Source organism: Anguilla anguilla, chromosome 2 (assembly GCF_013347855.1).
Source record: "Anguilla anguilla isolate fAngAng1 chromosome 2, fAngAng1.pri, whole genome shotgun sequence".
Classification (NCBI taxonomy): Eukaryota; Metazoa; Chordata; class Actinopteri; order Anguilliformes; family Anguillidae; genus Anguilla; species Anguilla anguilla.
Window position 1 is genome coordinate 75,256,318 of NC_049202.1, and position 17,988 is coordinate 75,274,305.

Below are 17,988 nucleotides of genomic sequence, written 5' to 3' on the forward strand. Positions count from 1 at the left end.
GATGGGCGTGTTTTGTCCAGGGAAAACGGGGTCAAGGAACTTTGGACCTTTACAGTTCAATCTTGGCAAATATACTTTAGGCAGAATAAACCTGTCATCTCAGTTCATTTTACCCGGTGCTACTGACCTTTCCACGGACACAGAGGAAGCCCGGTAAGGAATAAAAGATAAAGATAGCCTGTTTTGTGTAACTTACCTCACCTCATGGTAATATATGTTCAACTATTAGTAGCATGCCAATTAGTCTCAATGCTGAAAATTGTTTTGATAGTTGTAGATTTTTTATTTTAAATGTCAATGTAACTCTTGTCTTAGCATTATTAATCAACTGCATAAATCTTTATTCATTTATTTATTTTTATTTTTTTTTATGGCAGATAAAAAGATGAGCGTGGTCTCCCTGCTTCTCGTGCGCCTCAGGGGAGATCAGATGCATGCGCTTAAATGCTGATTGGCTGTTATTGTCACGAAAGTGTTTTGCGTGGTAAACATAGCATATCAATAAGGCAATGTTATTGTCACGAAAGTGTTTTGCGTGGTAAACATAGCATATCAATAAGGCAATGCTAATTCGACAAGTTTATATTAGCTACATATCGCAACTTCGAACCGCTTCGTTAGCCTGTTAGCCGGTTAAACATGTAGGGATTTGAATGTAAATTTTAAAACATTGGTCCTAGCATACCAGGCAGTCAAGTGATCAGCCCCAGCATACCTCCACAAGATATTCAAACCCTACATGCCAGCCAGATCCCTCCGTTCTGCTACCTCAGGACGCCTAGCACCTCCCCCTCTTCGCACCTGCACTTCCAGAACACGTCTCCTGTCTGTTCTGGCCCCACGATGGTGGAATGACCTCCCTGTGGAGGTCAGAACAGCTGAGACACTGACCCATTTCAAACGACGACTGAAGACTCACCTCTTCAGGCTGCACCTCTCCCCATCCCTCCCTTCCCCCCTGTAAATGGCTAAGCTTAGGGTTGTAAACTAGGCAGCTGTTTCGTAAGTGACTTAGGTGCATTAACTGTATTAACGACTACTTGTATTTTTTCCATAGATTGCGTTGTTGCCGTTCTCGTTAGTGTTAATCAGTTTAACCATCAGGGTCCAAGTTGAACTATGCGGTTGTTCCCTGCACTTGGACCGGTACTTCTCTCTAGGGGTTTCGTCATACTTGTTCCTGGTTATGGTTATACACTTTGTTGTACGTCGCTCTGGATAAGAGCGTCTGCCAAATGCCTGTAATGTAATGTAATGTCACCGGACAGAAACAGTGACAGTCTCAAGTGCAATCCCAACGTTTGTTGCTCTTTTATGTTCAGTTAGTGAAATGTGTTTTTTTGTTTTGTTTTTTTTTTTCGTTTTGTTGTTGACATGTTGGAAGCCGTGTAAAGTGAGGGTATTATAGGATGTGATTAGGGTTCAGCAATGAACCAGAATTCACAGATTCCAATTCCCCAGAGAAACTGAAAAAAAAAATCAGTATGATAATTTTTTTTTTCACTTTCTTTTTATTTAATCACACGACTATGCTACCGTTCTCTCGAGGGCAGAGCTGAACACAATAATACGTCCTTGTAAACTGTGGAACTTGTAAATCTGGTCTTTGTCTACGCATGAAGGTCTTCCAGGGAGTGGTTGATTCAGGAATGTGGTGCCGTTTGTCCTACAGAAACCGTCGGTCTTCACCAAGCTGCGTTTACTTTTAACCTTGTTCTGCTGAAAATGTGGCTGCGGAGTTTGACCCCGTATCTGCTGGCGTTCTCCATCTGTCTGTCCGCGCGCGGATATAGACGTGAGTACCTGCGTGCACTGTAGTAGTTGTAGTAGAAGTATCAGTAGCAGTACTGGTAGTAGTAGTAGTTGTAGTAGTAATTGTAATTGTAGTACTTGTTATAGTAGTTGAAGCAGTAGTTATAGTCGTTGTTGTAGTTGTATTAGTAGTTGTAGTAGTAGTAGCAGTTTGTAGTCATAGTTGTAGTTATAGTAGTTGTAGCTGTAGCTGTTGCAGTAGTTGTAGTAGTAATTGCAGTAGTAGTTGTAGTAGCAGTAGTAGTAGTAGTAGTAGCAGTTAGTAGTCATAGTTGTAGTTGTAACTGTTGTAGTAGTAGCTGTAGTAGTTATAGTAGATGTAGTAATTGTAGTAGTAGTTGTTGTAGTTGTAGTAGTAATTGTAATTGTAGTAGTAGTAGTAGTTATATTAGTAGTTGTAGTAGTAGTAGTAATTGTAGTAGTAGTTGTAGTTATATTAGTAGTTGTAGTAGTAGTAGTAGTAGTAGTAATTGTAATTGTAGTAGTAGTAGTAGTTATATTAGTAGTTGTAGTTGTAGTAGGAGTAGTAATTGAAGTTGTAGTAGTTGTAATAGTAATAGTAATTGTAGTTGTAGTAGTAGTAATTGTAATTGTAGTCGTAGTTGTAGTAGTTATATTAGTAGTTGTAGTAGTAGTAATTGTATTTGTAGTAGTAGTAGTATTAGTTGTTGTAGTAGTAGTAGTAGTAATTGTAATTGTAGTAGTAGTAGTAGTTATATTAGTAGTTGTAGTAGTTGTAGTAGTTATTAGTAGTTGTAGTAGTAGTAGTAATTGTAATTGTAGTTGTAGTTGTTGTTGTAGTAGTTATATTAGTGGTTGTAGTAGTAGTTATATTAGTAGTTGTAGTAGTAGTAGTTATGTTAGTAGTTGTAGTAGTAGTTATATTAGTAGTTGTAGTTGTAGTAGTTATATTAGTAGTTGTAGTAGTTGTAGTAGTTATTAGTAGTAGTAGTTATATTAGTAGTTGTAGTAGTAGTAGTAGTTATATTAGTAGTTGTAGTAGTTGTAGTAGTTATATTAGTAGTTGTAGTAGTAGTAGTAGTTATATTAGTAGTTGTAGTAGTTGTAGTAGTTATATTAGTAGTTGTAGTAGTAGTTATATTAGTAGTTGTAGTAGTAGTAGTTATATTAGTAGTTGTAGTAGTAGTTGTAGTAGTTATATTAGTAATTGTAGTAGTAGTAGTTATATTAGTAGTTGTAGTAGTAGTTGTAGTGGTTATATTAGTAGTTGTAGTAGTTATATTAGTAGTTGTAGTAGTGGTAGTAGTGCTAGGTTTGTGCTGGAAGTGTGCCAGCTCGGTGCCTCTCCCTCCCCCAGCCGTACAGGATGAGCGCGTGAGGCTGGTGGGGGGGAAGCATTTGGCAGAGGGGCGAGTGGAGGTGTACCACAGGGGCCAGTGGGGGACGGTGTGCGATGACAGCTGGGACGAGAGGGAGGCGCGGGTGGTGTGCCGCCAGCTGGGGTTCTCTGGAGCACAGTCCGCTGTCCCGGGAGGGAGGTACGGACAAGGTGAGGCCACGCCCCCATGCCACGCCTCCAAGCCACACCCACCATGTCACACCCTCCAAGCCACGCCCAACATGTCACACCCTTCAAACCACACCCACCATGTCACTCTCTCCAAGCCACGCCCCCATGCCACGCCTCCAAACCACACCCACCATGTCACACCCTCCAAGGCACACCCCCATGCCACGCCTCCAAGCCAAGCCCCCATGCCACGCCTCCAAGCCACGCCCACCATGTAACACCCTCCAAGCCACACCCACCATGTCACACCCTCCAAGACATGCCCCCATGCCACGCCTCCAAGCCACGCCCAACATGCCACACCCACTATGTCACATCCTCCAAGACACGCCCACCATGTCACACCCTCCAAGCCACACCCAACATGTCACACCCTCCAAGCCACACCCACCATGTCACACCCTCCAAGACACGCCCCCATGCCACACCTCCAAGCCACGCCCAATATCTCACACCCTCCAAGCCACACCCACCATGTCACACCCTCCCAGACACGCCCACCATGTCACACCCTCCAAGCCACACCCACCATGCCACGCCTCCAAGCCACACCCACCATGTCACACCCTCCAAGACACGCCCCTCCAAGTCACACCCTCTCTGCCACGCCCACCATGTCATGCCCTCATGCCACACCATCCTCACCATGCCCCATCAATGCCACACCCACCATGTTAGACCCCTCTAAGTCATGCCCCTCTAAGCCACGCCCATTCTCATACAAACATATCAGCTTGTACGGCCATCTTCTCTCCTGAATGCTTTGGACCGTAGTGTAGCTACTCACGTGACTCCTCCTCCTAATGCATTACTTGCTGTGTATTTTTTTGTGTATCTGCATATCGTGCAGGCTTTTTTTTTTAACAATCAAACAGCCTGTGTTTGCAATCAAAGAAGGCTCCTCCTCCGGTTTCAGCCTCACCCACGCACCCCCGAGTACCTCACCAAGTCACAGATAAGCAAATTCATTAGAAACTACCGGTAGATTTCTCCCATCAGTTAGTTGGGACTGGACATTAGACTACATTGTCCAGTCGGGACCACGAACCGAACCAGACATGTACAAATAATTTTAAAACCAGACATTCCGTCAGAAACTGGAACTCTGGTAACCACAGCTGTATAGCTAGAGGTAACGTTACAGGTCCAACAGAAAACAAGCCAGCGGGTACTTAACCTGCATTGCTTCAGTATATATCCAGCTGTATAAATGGATACAATGCAAATGCTATGTAAAAAGTTCTGTAAGTTGCTCTGCATAAGAGCATCTGCTAAATGTAATGTAATTCTGTCTGTCTGTCTGTGATGGTGCTGCCTGTCTGTCTGTCTGTCTGTGATGGTGCTGTCTGTTTGTCTGTCTGTGATGGTGCTGTCTGGCTGTCTGTCTGTCTGTGATGGCGCTGTCTGTCTGTGATGCTGCTGTCTGTCTGTGATGGTGCTGTCTGGCTGTCTGTCTGTCTGTGATGCTGCTGTCTGTCTGTCTGTGATGGGGCTGTCTGTCTGTCTGTGATGGTGCTGTCTGTCTGTCTGTCTGTCTGTGATGCTGCTGTCTGTCTGTCTGTCTGTGATGGTGCCGCTTGCCTGTCTGTGATGGCACTGTCTGTCTGTCTGTCTGTGATGGCGCTGTCTGTCTGTGATGGTGCTGTCTGTCTGTCTGTGATGGCACTGTCTGTGATGGTTCTGTCTGTCTGTCTGTCTGTCTGTCTGTGATGGCGCTGTCTGTCTGTCTGTGATGGTGCTGTCTGTCTGTCTGTGATGGCACTGTCTGTGATGGTTCTGTCTGTCTGTCTGTCTGTCTGTGATGGTTCTGTCTGTCTGTCTGTGATGGTGCTGTCTGTCTGTCTGTCTGTGATGGCGCTGTCTGTCTGTCTGTCTGCCTGTCTGTGATGGCGCTGTCTGTCTGTCTGTCTGTCTGTCTGTGATGGCGCTGTCTGTCTGTCTGTGATGGCGCTGTCTGTCTGTGATGGTGCTGTCTGTCTGTCTGTGATGGCACTGTCTGTGATGGTTCTGTCTGTCTGTCTGTCTGTCTGTGATGGTTCTGTCTGTCTGTCTGTGATGGTGCTGTCTGTCTGTCTGTCTGTGATGGCGCTGTTTGTCTGTCTGTCTGCCTGTCTGTGATGGCGCTGTCTGTCTGTCTGTCTGTCTGTCTGTGATGGTGCTGTCTGTCTGTCTGTGATGGCGCTGTCTGTCTGTCTGTGATGGCGCTGTCTGTCTGTCTGTGATGGCGCTGTCTGTCTGTCTGTGATGGTGCTGTCTGTGCCTGGCTCTGTTGTCCTTATGTCCACGTTGAGCGCTGCAGGATCGGGCCCCGTTTGGCTGGATGATTTGTCGTGTGAGGGTAATGAGAGCTCCCTGGCGGACTGCAAGTTCAAAGGCTGGGGTGTGACGGACTGCAGCCACAGCGAGGATGCTGGAGTCATCTGTGAGAGAGGTGAGTCCTGTGCCCTCCCCCTGGACCAGTTATCACCTGCGTCTCACTGAGACCTCACCAGCATCTGACCTGCACCTCACCTGCGTCTCACTAAGACCTCACCTTCATCTCACTAAGCCCTCACCTGCGTCTCACTGAGACCTCACCAGCATCTGACCTGCACCTCACCTGCGTCTCACTGAGACCTCACCAGCATCTGACCTGCACCTCACCTGCGTCTCACTGAGACCTCACCAGCATCTGACCTGCACCTCACCTGCGTCTCACTGAGACCTCACCAGCATCTGACCTGCACCTCACCTGCGTCTCACTAAGACCTCACCTTCATCTCACTAAGCCCTCACCTGCGTCTCACTGAGACCTCACCAGCATCTGACCTGCACCTCACCTGCTTCTCACTGAGACCTCACCTGCGTCTCACTATGCCCTCACCTGCGTCTCACTGAGACCTCACCAGCATCTGACCTGCATCTCACTAAATCCTCACCTGTGTCCCACTAAGACCTCACCTGCGTCCCACTAATACCTCACCTGCGTCTCACTAAGACGTCACCTACATCTCACTAATACCTCACCTGCACCTCATCTGTGTCTCACTAATACCTCACCTGAGTTCCACTAATACCTCACCTGCACCTCACCTGCGTCCCACTAAGACCTCACCTGCATCTCACTAATACCTCACCTGCGTCTCACTAATACCTCACTTGAGTTTCATTAATACCTCACCTGCACCTCACCTGCGTCCCACTAATACCTCACCTGCGTCTCGCTAAGATCTCACCTGTGTCTCACTTGTGTCTCACCTGCACCCTAACTGCATTTCACCTGCACCTTACCAGGGCCTCTCCTGCACCTCACCTGCGTCTCACTAATACCTCACCTGCATCTCATCTGTGTCTCATCTGCGTTTCACCTGTACCTCACTTGTGTCTTACCAATATACCAGTATTTGGAAAGTTCAAGTTATGTTTCCCCTGTGACAATATACAGTGTGTATGTATATATTGTCAATAAGGATTAATTGAAATATGTTTAATTTTCCGAACCCAGCAGTTTTAATTGTTAACCCCCTCATTTGACTCAACAGTTAAAACACCTCACTTATCACTTACCCAACATGTTAAATATATGTATTTGATTTAATTTGGTAATTATTATCAAAGATATGAATTATCAATCAAATCTCTGAATTGATAGGCAGAGCAAACTGTTTGGATCAACCTTTATCAAAATGTACAACTCGCAACCAGGTGAAAATTAAGTAATTTATTAAGTTACAACAAGTGTTCACGTCTAATCTAAAGATGACGTTCAACTACCTTAAAACAATTATCAAAGGTTACAGACATGGACAGAAGAAATGCATGAGAGAAGATACCAAACCACAGCTTTTGTCCCAAAGTAATCCAAAAGACAGAAACCAAAGGACAGCAGAATAGTCCAAAACAACCAGAGATGAAATGTAGAATGACAGACCTAGATGCAGGACTCACATGCCCACTACCAGCTGTTACAAAACGACCTCCTTCCAAGTTGTCCAAAACTGAAACTAAAAAAACTAAAATAAATCTGCACACACACACACCTCAGATAGTAAGCCCCCAGTTCCTGCTCTGTCTTATCTCCAGGCTTTGCTGGCAGATCACTTTGAAGCTTCCTATGGCTGAGAATGGCCACATGGTGAATTACGTGTCTGATGATCCAAAACATTTTATAATGAACATTAAATTGACTTTTTTGTCAATGTAATTAGTAATTAGTTATTGTAATTTGTAATTAATTGTAATTTTGTAATTAGTAATTTGTAATTAGTTCTGTGCACTTCTTCTTCTTCTTCTTCTTCTTTTTCTTTACATGAGTGGTGTTAAAAGTGTTTTTTTTTTTTTAAAGTTTAAAAGAAAAGAGATAAAAGAAAGAGTTTGTGTTCTCCAGCAGTTCCTAATGTTTTATGTGTAATTATAATCTCTCTGTTAGGGAACAGAATGAAGCGCGTGTGTCTGTTCTGAGCGCCCGCCTGTTCCACGCAGCGGACTGCTGACCTTCCTGGCGCGGGTTTTATTGTCAGATTGTCGTTTGAAAGAGAGGTGCTGAGCTGAACTGGAGTTCTGTGTGTTCCAGACAGGTCTTTGAGTAACTCTCAGGTGTACCCTCTGGACCACGCTTTGAAACTTTCGAGGTACCTGGGGGCGCTGTTTGACAGCGGCCGGGGCTGTGACTTCACCGTGGTGGTGCAGAGCCCGGGGGGCGAGCCCGGGGAGGACAGGGTCTGCACCCACAGGCTGGTCCTCTCCATGCACCCCAAAGCCCCCTTTCTGAAGGCCGCCCAGGAGTCCCAGAGCTACACCATGCAGGTGCACAGAGAGTGCCGACCGTACGTGACCGAGTTCCTCAGGTAAGAGGACCGATAATCGCCCCAAATAAGGTATCACAGTCTCCCCAAAAGATCCATCACAATCTCCCCAAAAGATCCATCACAATCTCCCCAAAAGATCCATCACAATCCCCTCAAAAATGACCCAATAAGGTATCACAGTCTCCCCAAAAGATCCATCAGAATCTCCTCAAAAATGACACAAATAATGTATCATTTAAACCAGTACTGTATCAATATCATAATCGCCCCTTTGCGCCTTGTTGAGGGGGCGGGGCTGACTGACGTGGTCTCCCACGGGCCCCGCAGGTACCTGTACACGCTCCAGGTGGACATCACGGTGGCCTCGGCCCCCTGCCTCCACCGGCTGGCCTCCGGCCTGGGCCTGGAGCAGCTGCAGGAGGATTCCGGAAGGCTGTTCACCTGGCTGCTGCCCCAGGACCCCACGTTCCGGGGCCCGGTGTCCCTGTACAGTTACGCGGTGGAGAGCGGGGACCTGGCCCTGCAGGAGACCTGCCTGCAGTACCTGGCCTGGAACGGCCGGGGCCTGGTGGAGTCGCCGGCCTGGGGCAACCTGAGCCAGGGCGCGCTGGCAGCCCTGCTGGCCCGCTCCGACCTCGTCGTCCCGGACGAGGGCTTCGTCCTGCGGGGCCTGGAGAGCTGGGTTCGGGCCCAGCCGGACCCCCCAGGCTCGGAGGCCGTGGCCAGCCTGCTGGGGGCCATCCGATTCCCCATGATTTCTGCTGAGCAGCTGTACGACCTCTGCTCGACCTCTGACCTCTACGCTAGCCACCGGAGCCTGTTCAAGAGCGGCACTCTGGAGGCCTACCAGTTCAACCTCCTGCCGTTGGCCAAACTCAGGGAGCACATGGAGAGGAAGAGGGAGCAGCACTCTCCCCGAATTTACACCGCCACACCCTGGAGCCTGTCTTTCAACTTTTCAACCAGCCAGCGCAGCTATGGCGGGTACAACCAGTACGGCAGGTACGACCAGTACAGCAGCTACTTCCAGACCCCTGTGCACAACAGTGCGCTTTTCCAGAGAGAAATGGTCTCCTGGACCACAAGCCTCTGTCGGACCCGGCAGGAGTGTCTGAATAGGGGTCAGCGGGGCGACTTCGCTCCCGCTGCCTGGCTGACCGCCAACACAGATCTCAGCCGTTACCGTGGCAGCATTCGCTATTCCAACAAGATCGTTCTGTCGTGTGACGGCGAATACGTCTTCCACGTCCAGGACTTCAAAGATAACATCGCCCAGATTGCCACCAATAGCAGCACTAGTCCAGGCTACCCCTGCAATGACAATCAGTTCTTCTACCGGTTTGTGGTTTCACCCCAGTATGTATTTTAGGGCAGGAAGAGTACAGAACCACAGCCCAGTAAACAGAAAGCTGGTATCAACACATTTTACAAACAAACTCACCTTGTGCATACTTGCTGACATTAAAAAAGATTCAATAAATAATGTTTCACGTTTTATTTGTACTTTTCATTTTATCCAAAGTGACATACAGTGAGTGTAAACCGAAGGTCATTGGAACAACTACAAAACACAGGTCCGGGGAGGCACAATTCTCAATATGTAACAGTTATTCATAGCAATGAACACACAACACCTCAGTTCACACAGTAAGCATAGGCTAGGTCAAAGACTAATGTTAAGCCAAACTTTTTGTGAAAGTCATCCATGCCTTTATATCATCCTGCATTGATTACTGTAACTGACTGTCAGTGACTCACTTCTGTCTCGCCTGCTGCTGGTTCAGAGTGCAGCTGGTTCAGGGTACAGCTGGTTCAGAATGCAGCTGGTTCAGGGTGCAGCTGGTTCAGAGTGCAGCTGGTTCAGAATGCAGCTGGTTCAGGGTGCAGCTGGTTCAGAGTGCAGCTGGTTCAGAATGTAGCTGGTTCAGGGTACAGCTGGTTCAGAATGCAGCTGGTTCAGGGTGCAGCTGGTTCAGAGTGCAGCTGGTTCAGAGTGCAGCTGGTTCAGAACGCAGCTGGTTCAGAGTGCAGCTGGTTCCGAATGCAGCTGGTTCAGGGTGCAGCTGGCTCAGAGTGCAGCTGGTTCAGTGTGCAGCTGGTTCAGAACGCAGCTGGCTCAGAGTGCAGCTGGTTCAGAATGCAGCTGGCTCAGAGTGCAGCTGGTTCAGAGTGCAGCTGGTTCAGGGTGCAGCTGGTTCAGGGTGCAGCTGGCTCAGAGTGCAGCTGGTTCAGAATGCAGCTGGTTCAGAACGCAGCTGGCTCAGAGTGCAGCTGGTTCAGAATGCAGCTGGTTCAGGGTGCAGCTGGCTCAGAGTGCAGCTGGTTCAGAACGCAGCTGGTTCAGAACGCAGCTGGTTCAGAGTGCAGCTGGTTCAGAACGCAGTTCCGTGATCCGTCCTCCACAATGAGATGCACTGGAACCGAGTGTGGCACAGTGGGTAAGGAACTGCGCTTGTAACCGAAAGGTCGCAGGTTCGAATCCCGAGTAAGGACACTGCCGTTGTACCCTTGAGCAAGGTACTTAACTTGCATTGCTTCAGTATATATCCAGCTGTATAAATGGATACAATGTAAAGTGCTATGTAAAAAGTTGTGTAAGTCGCTCTGGATAAGAGCGTCTGCTAAATGCCTATAATGTAATGTAATGTAATGGAACCAATGTAAAACCTGGGATGCTGTTGATCTATTAATGACCACTGAGTGGCACTGTTGCCCTTCTCCAGAAATGCCAAAGGTGACCGCTTGCTGAGTGATTTTGCCTATGTGTGACTAGGACGTCCGTTCCTCTCATCGGGATGGAAAGAACAAGATGTTCCTGAGATTTACTGTTGGTGTGTGTATATATGTTTGTATGTGGTGTGTGTGTATGCATGTGGGCTGTGTATGTGTGTGTGTTTATGTACGTATATGGATTGTGTCTGTGTGTTCATGTATGTATGTGGGTTATGTATGTTTATGTATGTATGTGGTGTGTGTGTATGTGTGTTTATGTATGTATATGGGCTGTGTATGTGTATATGCAGGCTGCAGCGTGTTTGTGTGCAGTAACTGTCTGAAGTCAGAGATCATGTGACAGGAGTTCGTCAACAGCATGACAGCGAACACACTGCAAACATGAGAACAGGTCACTGTTCAGTTATTGCGGCAACTAATCAGTTAAGCAATTGAACAATATATCAGCGTGTGCAGCGGACTGCAGCCTGCCCCCAAGAGCTGTGTGTTCTGCTGCCTCTGCTGCTTTGGGTACGGTGGAGCCGTGGTTAGCACTGCTGCTCCTTTGGGTACGGTGGAGCAGTGGTTAGCACTGCTGCTCCTTTGGGTACGGTGGAGCAGTGGTTAGCACTGCTGCTCCTTTGGGTACGGTGGAGCAGTGGTTAGCGCTGCTGCTCCTTTGGGTACGGTGGAGCAGTGGTTAGCACTGCTGCTCCTTTGGGTACGGTGGAGCAGTGGTTAGCGCTGCTGCTCCTTTGGGTACGGTGGAGCAGTGGTTAGCACTGCTGCTCCTTTGGGTACGGTGGAGCAGTGGTTAGCGCTGCTGCTCCTTTGGGTACGGTGGAGCAGTGGTTAGCACTGCTGCTCCTTTGGGTACGGTGGAGCAGTGGTTAGCACTGCTGCTCCTTTGGGTATGGTGGAGCAGTGGTTAGCACTGCTGCTCCTTTGGGTATGGTGGAGCAGTGGTTAGCACTGCTGCTCCTTTGGGTATGGTGGTGCAGTGGTTAGCACTGCTGCCTTGTAAGAAGGAGGCCAAGTTCAAGTTTGGATCCATCTGTGTGGCTGACTGAACTGGAGTTAAACCTGCAGACGCTGCGGCCTCCAGGACCAGTGTTAAACCTGCAGACGCTGTAGCCCTCCAGGACTGGAGTTAAACCTGCAGACACTGCGGCTCTCCAGGACTGGAGTTAAACCTGCAGACCCTGCGGCCCTCCAGGACTGGAGTTAAACCTGCAGACCCTGCGGCCCTCCAGGACTGGAGTTAAACCTGCAGACCCTGCGGCCCTCTAGGACTGGAGTTAAACCTGCAGACGCTGCGCCCTCCAGGACCAGTGTTAAACCTGCAGACGCTGTAGCCCTCCAGGACTGGAGTTAAACCTGCAGATGCTGTAGCCCTCCAGGACCAGAGTTAAACCTGCAGGTGCTAAAGAAATCCATGACTGGAGTTAAACCTTCAAACACTAGTTTTCCTCTGTGGACTTTTTGACAGTGTTTCCATAAAAATACAGCATTTAACTGGATTGGGTTAATCCTGCAGCTGCTTTGCACTCCCTTGTTAAAGGCTTACAGTGTGCATTTGCAGGGCATGATGGGAAGGTGAAAGGTGCTTAAAAACCCAGCATTGCACCCCATCACTGAGGAGACCAGGAGGGGTTAAAACACGGGTGCACAACCTGGGCCGATCTATTTTAGGATCTTGTGCCAACTTCTGCATTCAGTTTTTTAATTAGCTCAACCACAGTCTGATCTGACAGTTGTATAAGGACCAGCTACAGTCACAGACTACGTATCCTAAAGATTTTACTGTGGTCAAGTGCAGGAGTGAACCAGCGTAGTTTATAGAGCTGTCAGAAAACTAAAACTAAGGTAACTGGTTGGAAGAGAAACCAGCACCCAGGACCGGGGTTGTGTACCCCGGGTTAAATCCACCTTCACCCTGGGATCCTTGTTGCCCTTTCTGAGTTTATATGTTTTTCCTTCAGAACACAGACAGCGCAAAAACACTCCTCCTGGCACCGATAATGCATTTTCTGCATAGTTTCCATCTGGAGTAGATCACCACAGTTACACAAGCATGTCTGCACATACACACACACACACATGCTACAGTATACACACACACACACACACACACTACACTATACACACACACACACACACACACACATGCTACAGTATACACGCACACACACACACACGCTACACTACACACACATACACACACACTACACTATACACACACACACACACACACACATGCTACACTACACACACATACACACACACGTTACACTATTCACACACACACACACACACACACGTCACACTACACACACACACGTCACACTACACACACACACACACACACATGCACAACATTTATATTTTAGGAATTTAGTGTGTGCTCTTAGCCAAAGAGACTTAAACACAGCTGGATATTTTACTGAACCAATTCAGGTTAAGTGCCTTGCCTGAAGATACAATGGCAGTGTCCCAACTGGGAATCAAACCTGTGTATGTGCCTGTGTGTGTGTACTGGATGTGTGTGTGTGTGTGTGTGTGCATGTGTATGTACTGGATGTGTGTGTATGCATGTGTATGTACTGGATGTGTGTGTGTGTGTTTCCATGTGACTTGATATGTGTAAGTATGTGTTTATGTAAGCATTTCTAATGGGTTATGTTTGCAGAGTGATGAATGTGGGCTCTAAGTCTAGAAAACAGGAAGTGGTGTCACAAAGAAAAAGGATCTGCAGCCAATACTCACAGCAGCAGTGGCTACCCTTGACTCCCCCCCTCCCCCGCCCCTACCCCACCCCCACCCCGACCAGTCATCTGCACACACAGCAGTGGCAGATTAGTACAACCCGTCAATCAACCTAGATGGTACTGTCTAAACACGGTACTGTCAGCAGAGCCATCGTCCCAGCGCACAGTCATCCAGCACAATGGGCCTGCGACCATAACCACACAGTCCTGGCTGGAGGGAGCGAGGGCACAGTCTCCACTCAAAGTGCTGCTGTTTTGTTTTGTTTTTTTCAGAATCAGAGGAACCAAATTAAGGTTGGAACAGGGTCGGGCTGTGCTGCTGTAGAGCTGTATTAGTTTATGGCTAATATAATCACAGTGAAAACAATTACCCCCCCCCCCCCCCTCTACTGAACTCAGACATGCACAGATCATACACATGCATAACGGGGGGAGGCCCGGGGGGGGGTGGGTGAGCGGGGGGGCGGGGGGGGATTTAGGCCACAGCGCTCACTGTCTGGTTTCATCAGCACAAGATGCAATTAGCCCACTGAGCTTCAGACCAAGGGAACTAACCACACTGTCATTGCTGCTCAGTGAAGTGATGTCACATCCTGTTGCAGACGTTCACATGAGCACACGCTCACGCACACACACACACAGGTATTGTCGTGCAGTGGTTTAGGAACTGGTCTTGTTACGTGAGAGATTGAGCAGGTTCATAGTCTTCCTGGGGCTCTTCCATTCCAGCCTTGACTGGAATACCACCGCCAGTAATGGGATAGAATAGAATGGGATAGAACTCGTTTTCCCAGGAAGAACTTCAGGTTTGTTCAAATATAAAGCAGCTGTACAATGGCATAATAATACTTTAAAATGTTTTATTTAAATTATAAGTACCTCTGGATAAAGTACACGTGCCAGGAATAATGACATATATGAGGAACACGTTTCCTAAACTTTATTTTTGCTGCTTCTTTTTTGTACTTATCCAATGATTCTCCTCAGTCCTTCTCATGGTCCAACAATAGGGGGCCCCCTTTTTCTCTCCCGATGAGAAATATCAGGCCACTGCGAAGCAGAGAGAGAAAAGCCTGTAGCTCTTTAAATTAACGCATGAGAAGCTGACAGAGATTGCGATTTTAGGGTTTTGATTTGAATACAGGCTATGGGACGTCCACGTGACTGAGCCTCACCAGCCCCCGGGGGACCCACAGACCGGGACCCCTTAGTCCTTTTTCGCACATCGCCTCGGGCCCGAAGAACAAAAAAAACAACCAAAGTGCAGAATCCTTACTGCTGAGTTCCAGGTGATCATTATTGATCAATTTTGCAGGGGCGTGTAAATTTTTCTCGTGATTTCCTTTCCAATTATAATGTATCATGTGACTTTTTCAGGTTTGGATGGAAGCTGCATTACAGAATCAGACCTGGGTCAAATACGCATTTGTTTTGGATTCAAATACTTCTCTACACTACACTGATCTTGTCTGGTGTTTTGGAACCAATGAAATACTCTCAAAAAGTGCAAACCCCGCCTTCTGATCATATTGGCAGGCTCAATTACACCAGGCAAGATTAACAGAGCACAGAAAAGTATTTAAATCCAAAACAAATACGTATTTGACCCAGGTCTGTACAGAATATATATATATATATATACTTTTTTCCACACAGTGGTCGAGAATGTCAAATAAAGAAAGTGAAGTGGGTTTAGGAGAAGAGGAGGAAATGCCTGAAGAATATGACCGTGATGTTTTCTTAGGAGAGAGAGGGAGAGAGAGAGTGAGTGAGCCAGCTGAAGCCAGATTGAATTGGTTATTTTTAATGATGTCACCAAGTTTAACTCTCCCTCCCTTCCCCTCACTCTCTCTCTGTCTGTCTCTCTCTTTCTGTTTGTCTTTCTCTCTCTCTCTCTCTCTTTCTCTCTCTCTCTGTTTGTGTCTTTCTCAGTTCAGTGCAATTCAAATTAATGCTCAATTTTTCATTGTTTTTTTTTTGTTTGTTTTGTTTGTATGGGACAAATACAGTAATCATTGCCAGTAAATATATTAAGAAAAAAAGTAAAAACTTTTTGTAGCTTTGCGCAGTTGGCCTATTCTTCTCCCCCCTCAGAGGGTGGGTTGTTTTATTATATTGTTCAAATTCAGGGAGTTAAGGAAGAGGTGTGAGTTTGTGGAAAAGGGGTCTGTTCATGTGTCTGTACCTGTGCCATGTTGAGCACACATTTGGTGTCTGTACTTGTGCCATGTTGAGCACACGTTTGGTGTCTGTGCCTGTGCCATGTTGAGCACACATTTGGTGTCTGTGCCTGTGCCATGTTGAGTACACGTTTGGTGTCTGTGCCTGTGCCATGTTGAGCACACGTTTGGTGTCTGTGCCTGTGCCATGTTGAGTACACTTTTGGTGTGTGTACCTGTGCTGCCATGTTGAGTACATGTTTGGTGTCTGTACCTGTGTCATGTTGAGTACACTTTTGGTGTCTGTGCCTGTGCCATGTTGACAGAGGTGGACATTCCAGGGGTCAGAAAGTAAAAGTCCTGCCATGTATTTCATCCACCTCTGAACTCAGCCAGCTGATTTAGCTCTACCTCCTGGCTGAAGAGTGGTGCTCATTCGCAAATCCAGGTGGCTGGAACAAAATCCTGGGATGAACTTTTACTATCTGAACCTGGATTGTCCACCTCTGCATGTTGAGTACACGTTTGTCTCAACATCCTCACCTTTTACACTGTGAGCATTGCCTTGCTCTGTGTCTCTACCTGCTATTCCTGGTAAACTATGGGCGCAAAATGAATCTGGGTACAATCATAGACAACAGCACAGAACCTAAAGCTTAAAATAGGTGAATAAACAGACAAATATTCCATCCATAGTCTCTTCTTTTGATTGTGAAAGAGTTTCTCTTGTGTACTCTTGTCTCCTTGTCCCAACTTTCTCTCTTTTTTCATCTCAAGTGCAAGTCCAGCAGACCTAGGATTGGCTGAGGTCTCTGTAATGGCAGACACTGCAGGGCCAGTTCATCTGAATGCAAATAAAATAAAATGGAATGTTACGAACAGGGAAGACAGGCTCTGGTCAGTGGGGTCCCCTCCTGAGGATTGAGTCTTAGGAGACAGCAGACAGAACAAATGACAGAAGGGCACTCTGGGAGTTTCTGTCTAGCCCACCCCCCAGTCTGTAGTCCATATGAGCAGGCATGGTTTTAGCCTCCAGGCTGCCCAAGGGGGAGGTGCTGAAGATACGTTGTAATTTTGGACCTGCTTGCCGCCCCCCCCCCTCCTCCCCCAAGACAGATGGTGCCCTAAGCAACCGCTTATGTCATCTATACCTGGAACCAACCCTAGGCATGAGCCAGAGAGTGGGAGATTGCTCCAAACCCTGCTGATGTACAGCCGGAGACTCACTGTGGCTGTTCCACACTGAAGAACACACACTTGCCTTTTTGTGCAGTGTACATAAGCGTGAACATATGTATATACTATCCCTGATATTACTTTGAGTACAGCAGTTATTTTTGTGGTCATTTGGAAGCATTCTAATTTTTTTTTTTACTCACAGCATTGCTCTATTTAAGGACATCTAAGAGTTTGAAAAACTGTAAAAATACAGAATGCTGAATCCATAAAACAGTTTTTTGTTGAGACATCAGGGTTACCAAGAGTTATTTTTTTGTTGATGAATCTCAAGAATGTACTTTTCTGCAATCATATTTTTGTCATTTAAAATGTTCTGTTGGATTTCTCTGTGCAGATTCTCAGAACAGACAATTCTTTCCAAATGGGCCCATCCTTCACAGTCTTTGTGGTTTTGCTGCACTTAAATGATTATCTAGCCCTACAACCTATCACCAGTGCACCAGTTCATGAACCTCGCTCTGCTATGTAGTGAGGTGTGTCTGTAGCAATTACTTCTTTACCTGTTCGTACCCGACGAATTGAGAAGATGAGTTTTTACGTGCAATGTAATCAGTTGCGATCTCTGTTCATGAAGACAGAACCGAAGCTGTAATTTATGGGTTGTGTTGTTAAAGGGGCATTTCACCCAAAAATAAAAGCAATATTTTCATTGACCTGGAGTGCTATATATCTCTCCAGATTGTTTCACTGAGATTTGTTAAGTTTTCTGGATATCCTCTGCAGCTCACCCTGATACAACGGACCTCAACGGTACCAAAGTTTGTGTCGCTTAAAGTGCCAAAAATGTACATTAAAAAACTCAACAGCAGTTTGTCTTTCCAAATATAATGACACAGTTACTCACAAACGCCCACAGACCTTGTTATGCACTGTTTCACTGAGAACTAATTTCTGTCGAAGTACGCCAACCGTGTATTTGCGCAGTGTCACAACCAAAGCACCCCGATATTCTGGGGCTCAGTGTCAACATTGTTGTAAAA

The 17,988-nt window shown here is 46.9% G+C and overlaps 1 protein-coding gene across 2 annotated transcripts; it reads left to right on the forward strand.

The window, feature by feature from the left end:
- LOC118219167 (galectin-3-binding protein A-like) lies at nucleotides 1-9,625 on the forward strand. Of its 2 annotated transcripts, none has more exons than XM_035402147.1 (6): nucleotides 1-153; nucleotides 1,673-1,795; nucleotides 3,131-3,322; nucleotides 5,643-5,774; nucleotides 7,896-8,169; nucleotides 8,458-9,625. In XM_035402147.1, the coding sequence occupies exons 2-6, from the start codon at nucleotides 1,726-1,728 to the stop codon at nucleotides 9,497-9,499; spliced, it is 1,710 nt and encodes a 569-aa protein (XP_035258038.1). In that variant the 5' UTR covers nucleotides 1-153; nucleotides 1,673-1,725; the 3' UTR covers nucleotides 9,500-9,625. The 2 variants fall into 2 exon arrangements, with proteins under 2 accessions (XP_035258038.1, XP_035258028.1); XM_035402137.1 differs by having other exon boundaries at nucleotides 57-153; nucleotides 1,623-1,795.
- Nucleotides 9,626-17,988: the final 8,363 nt, after the last annotated feature.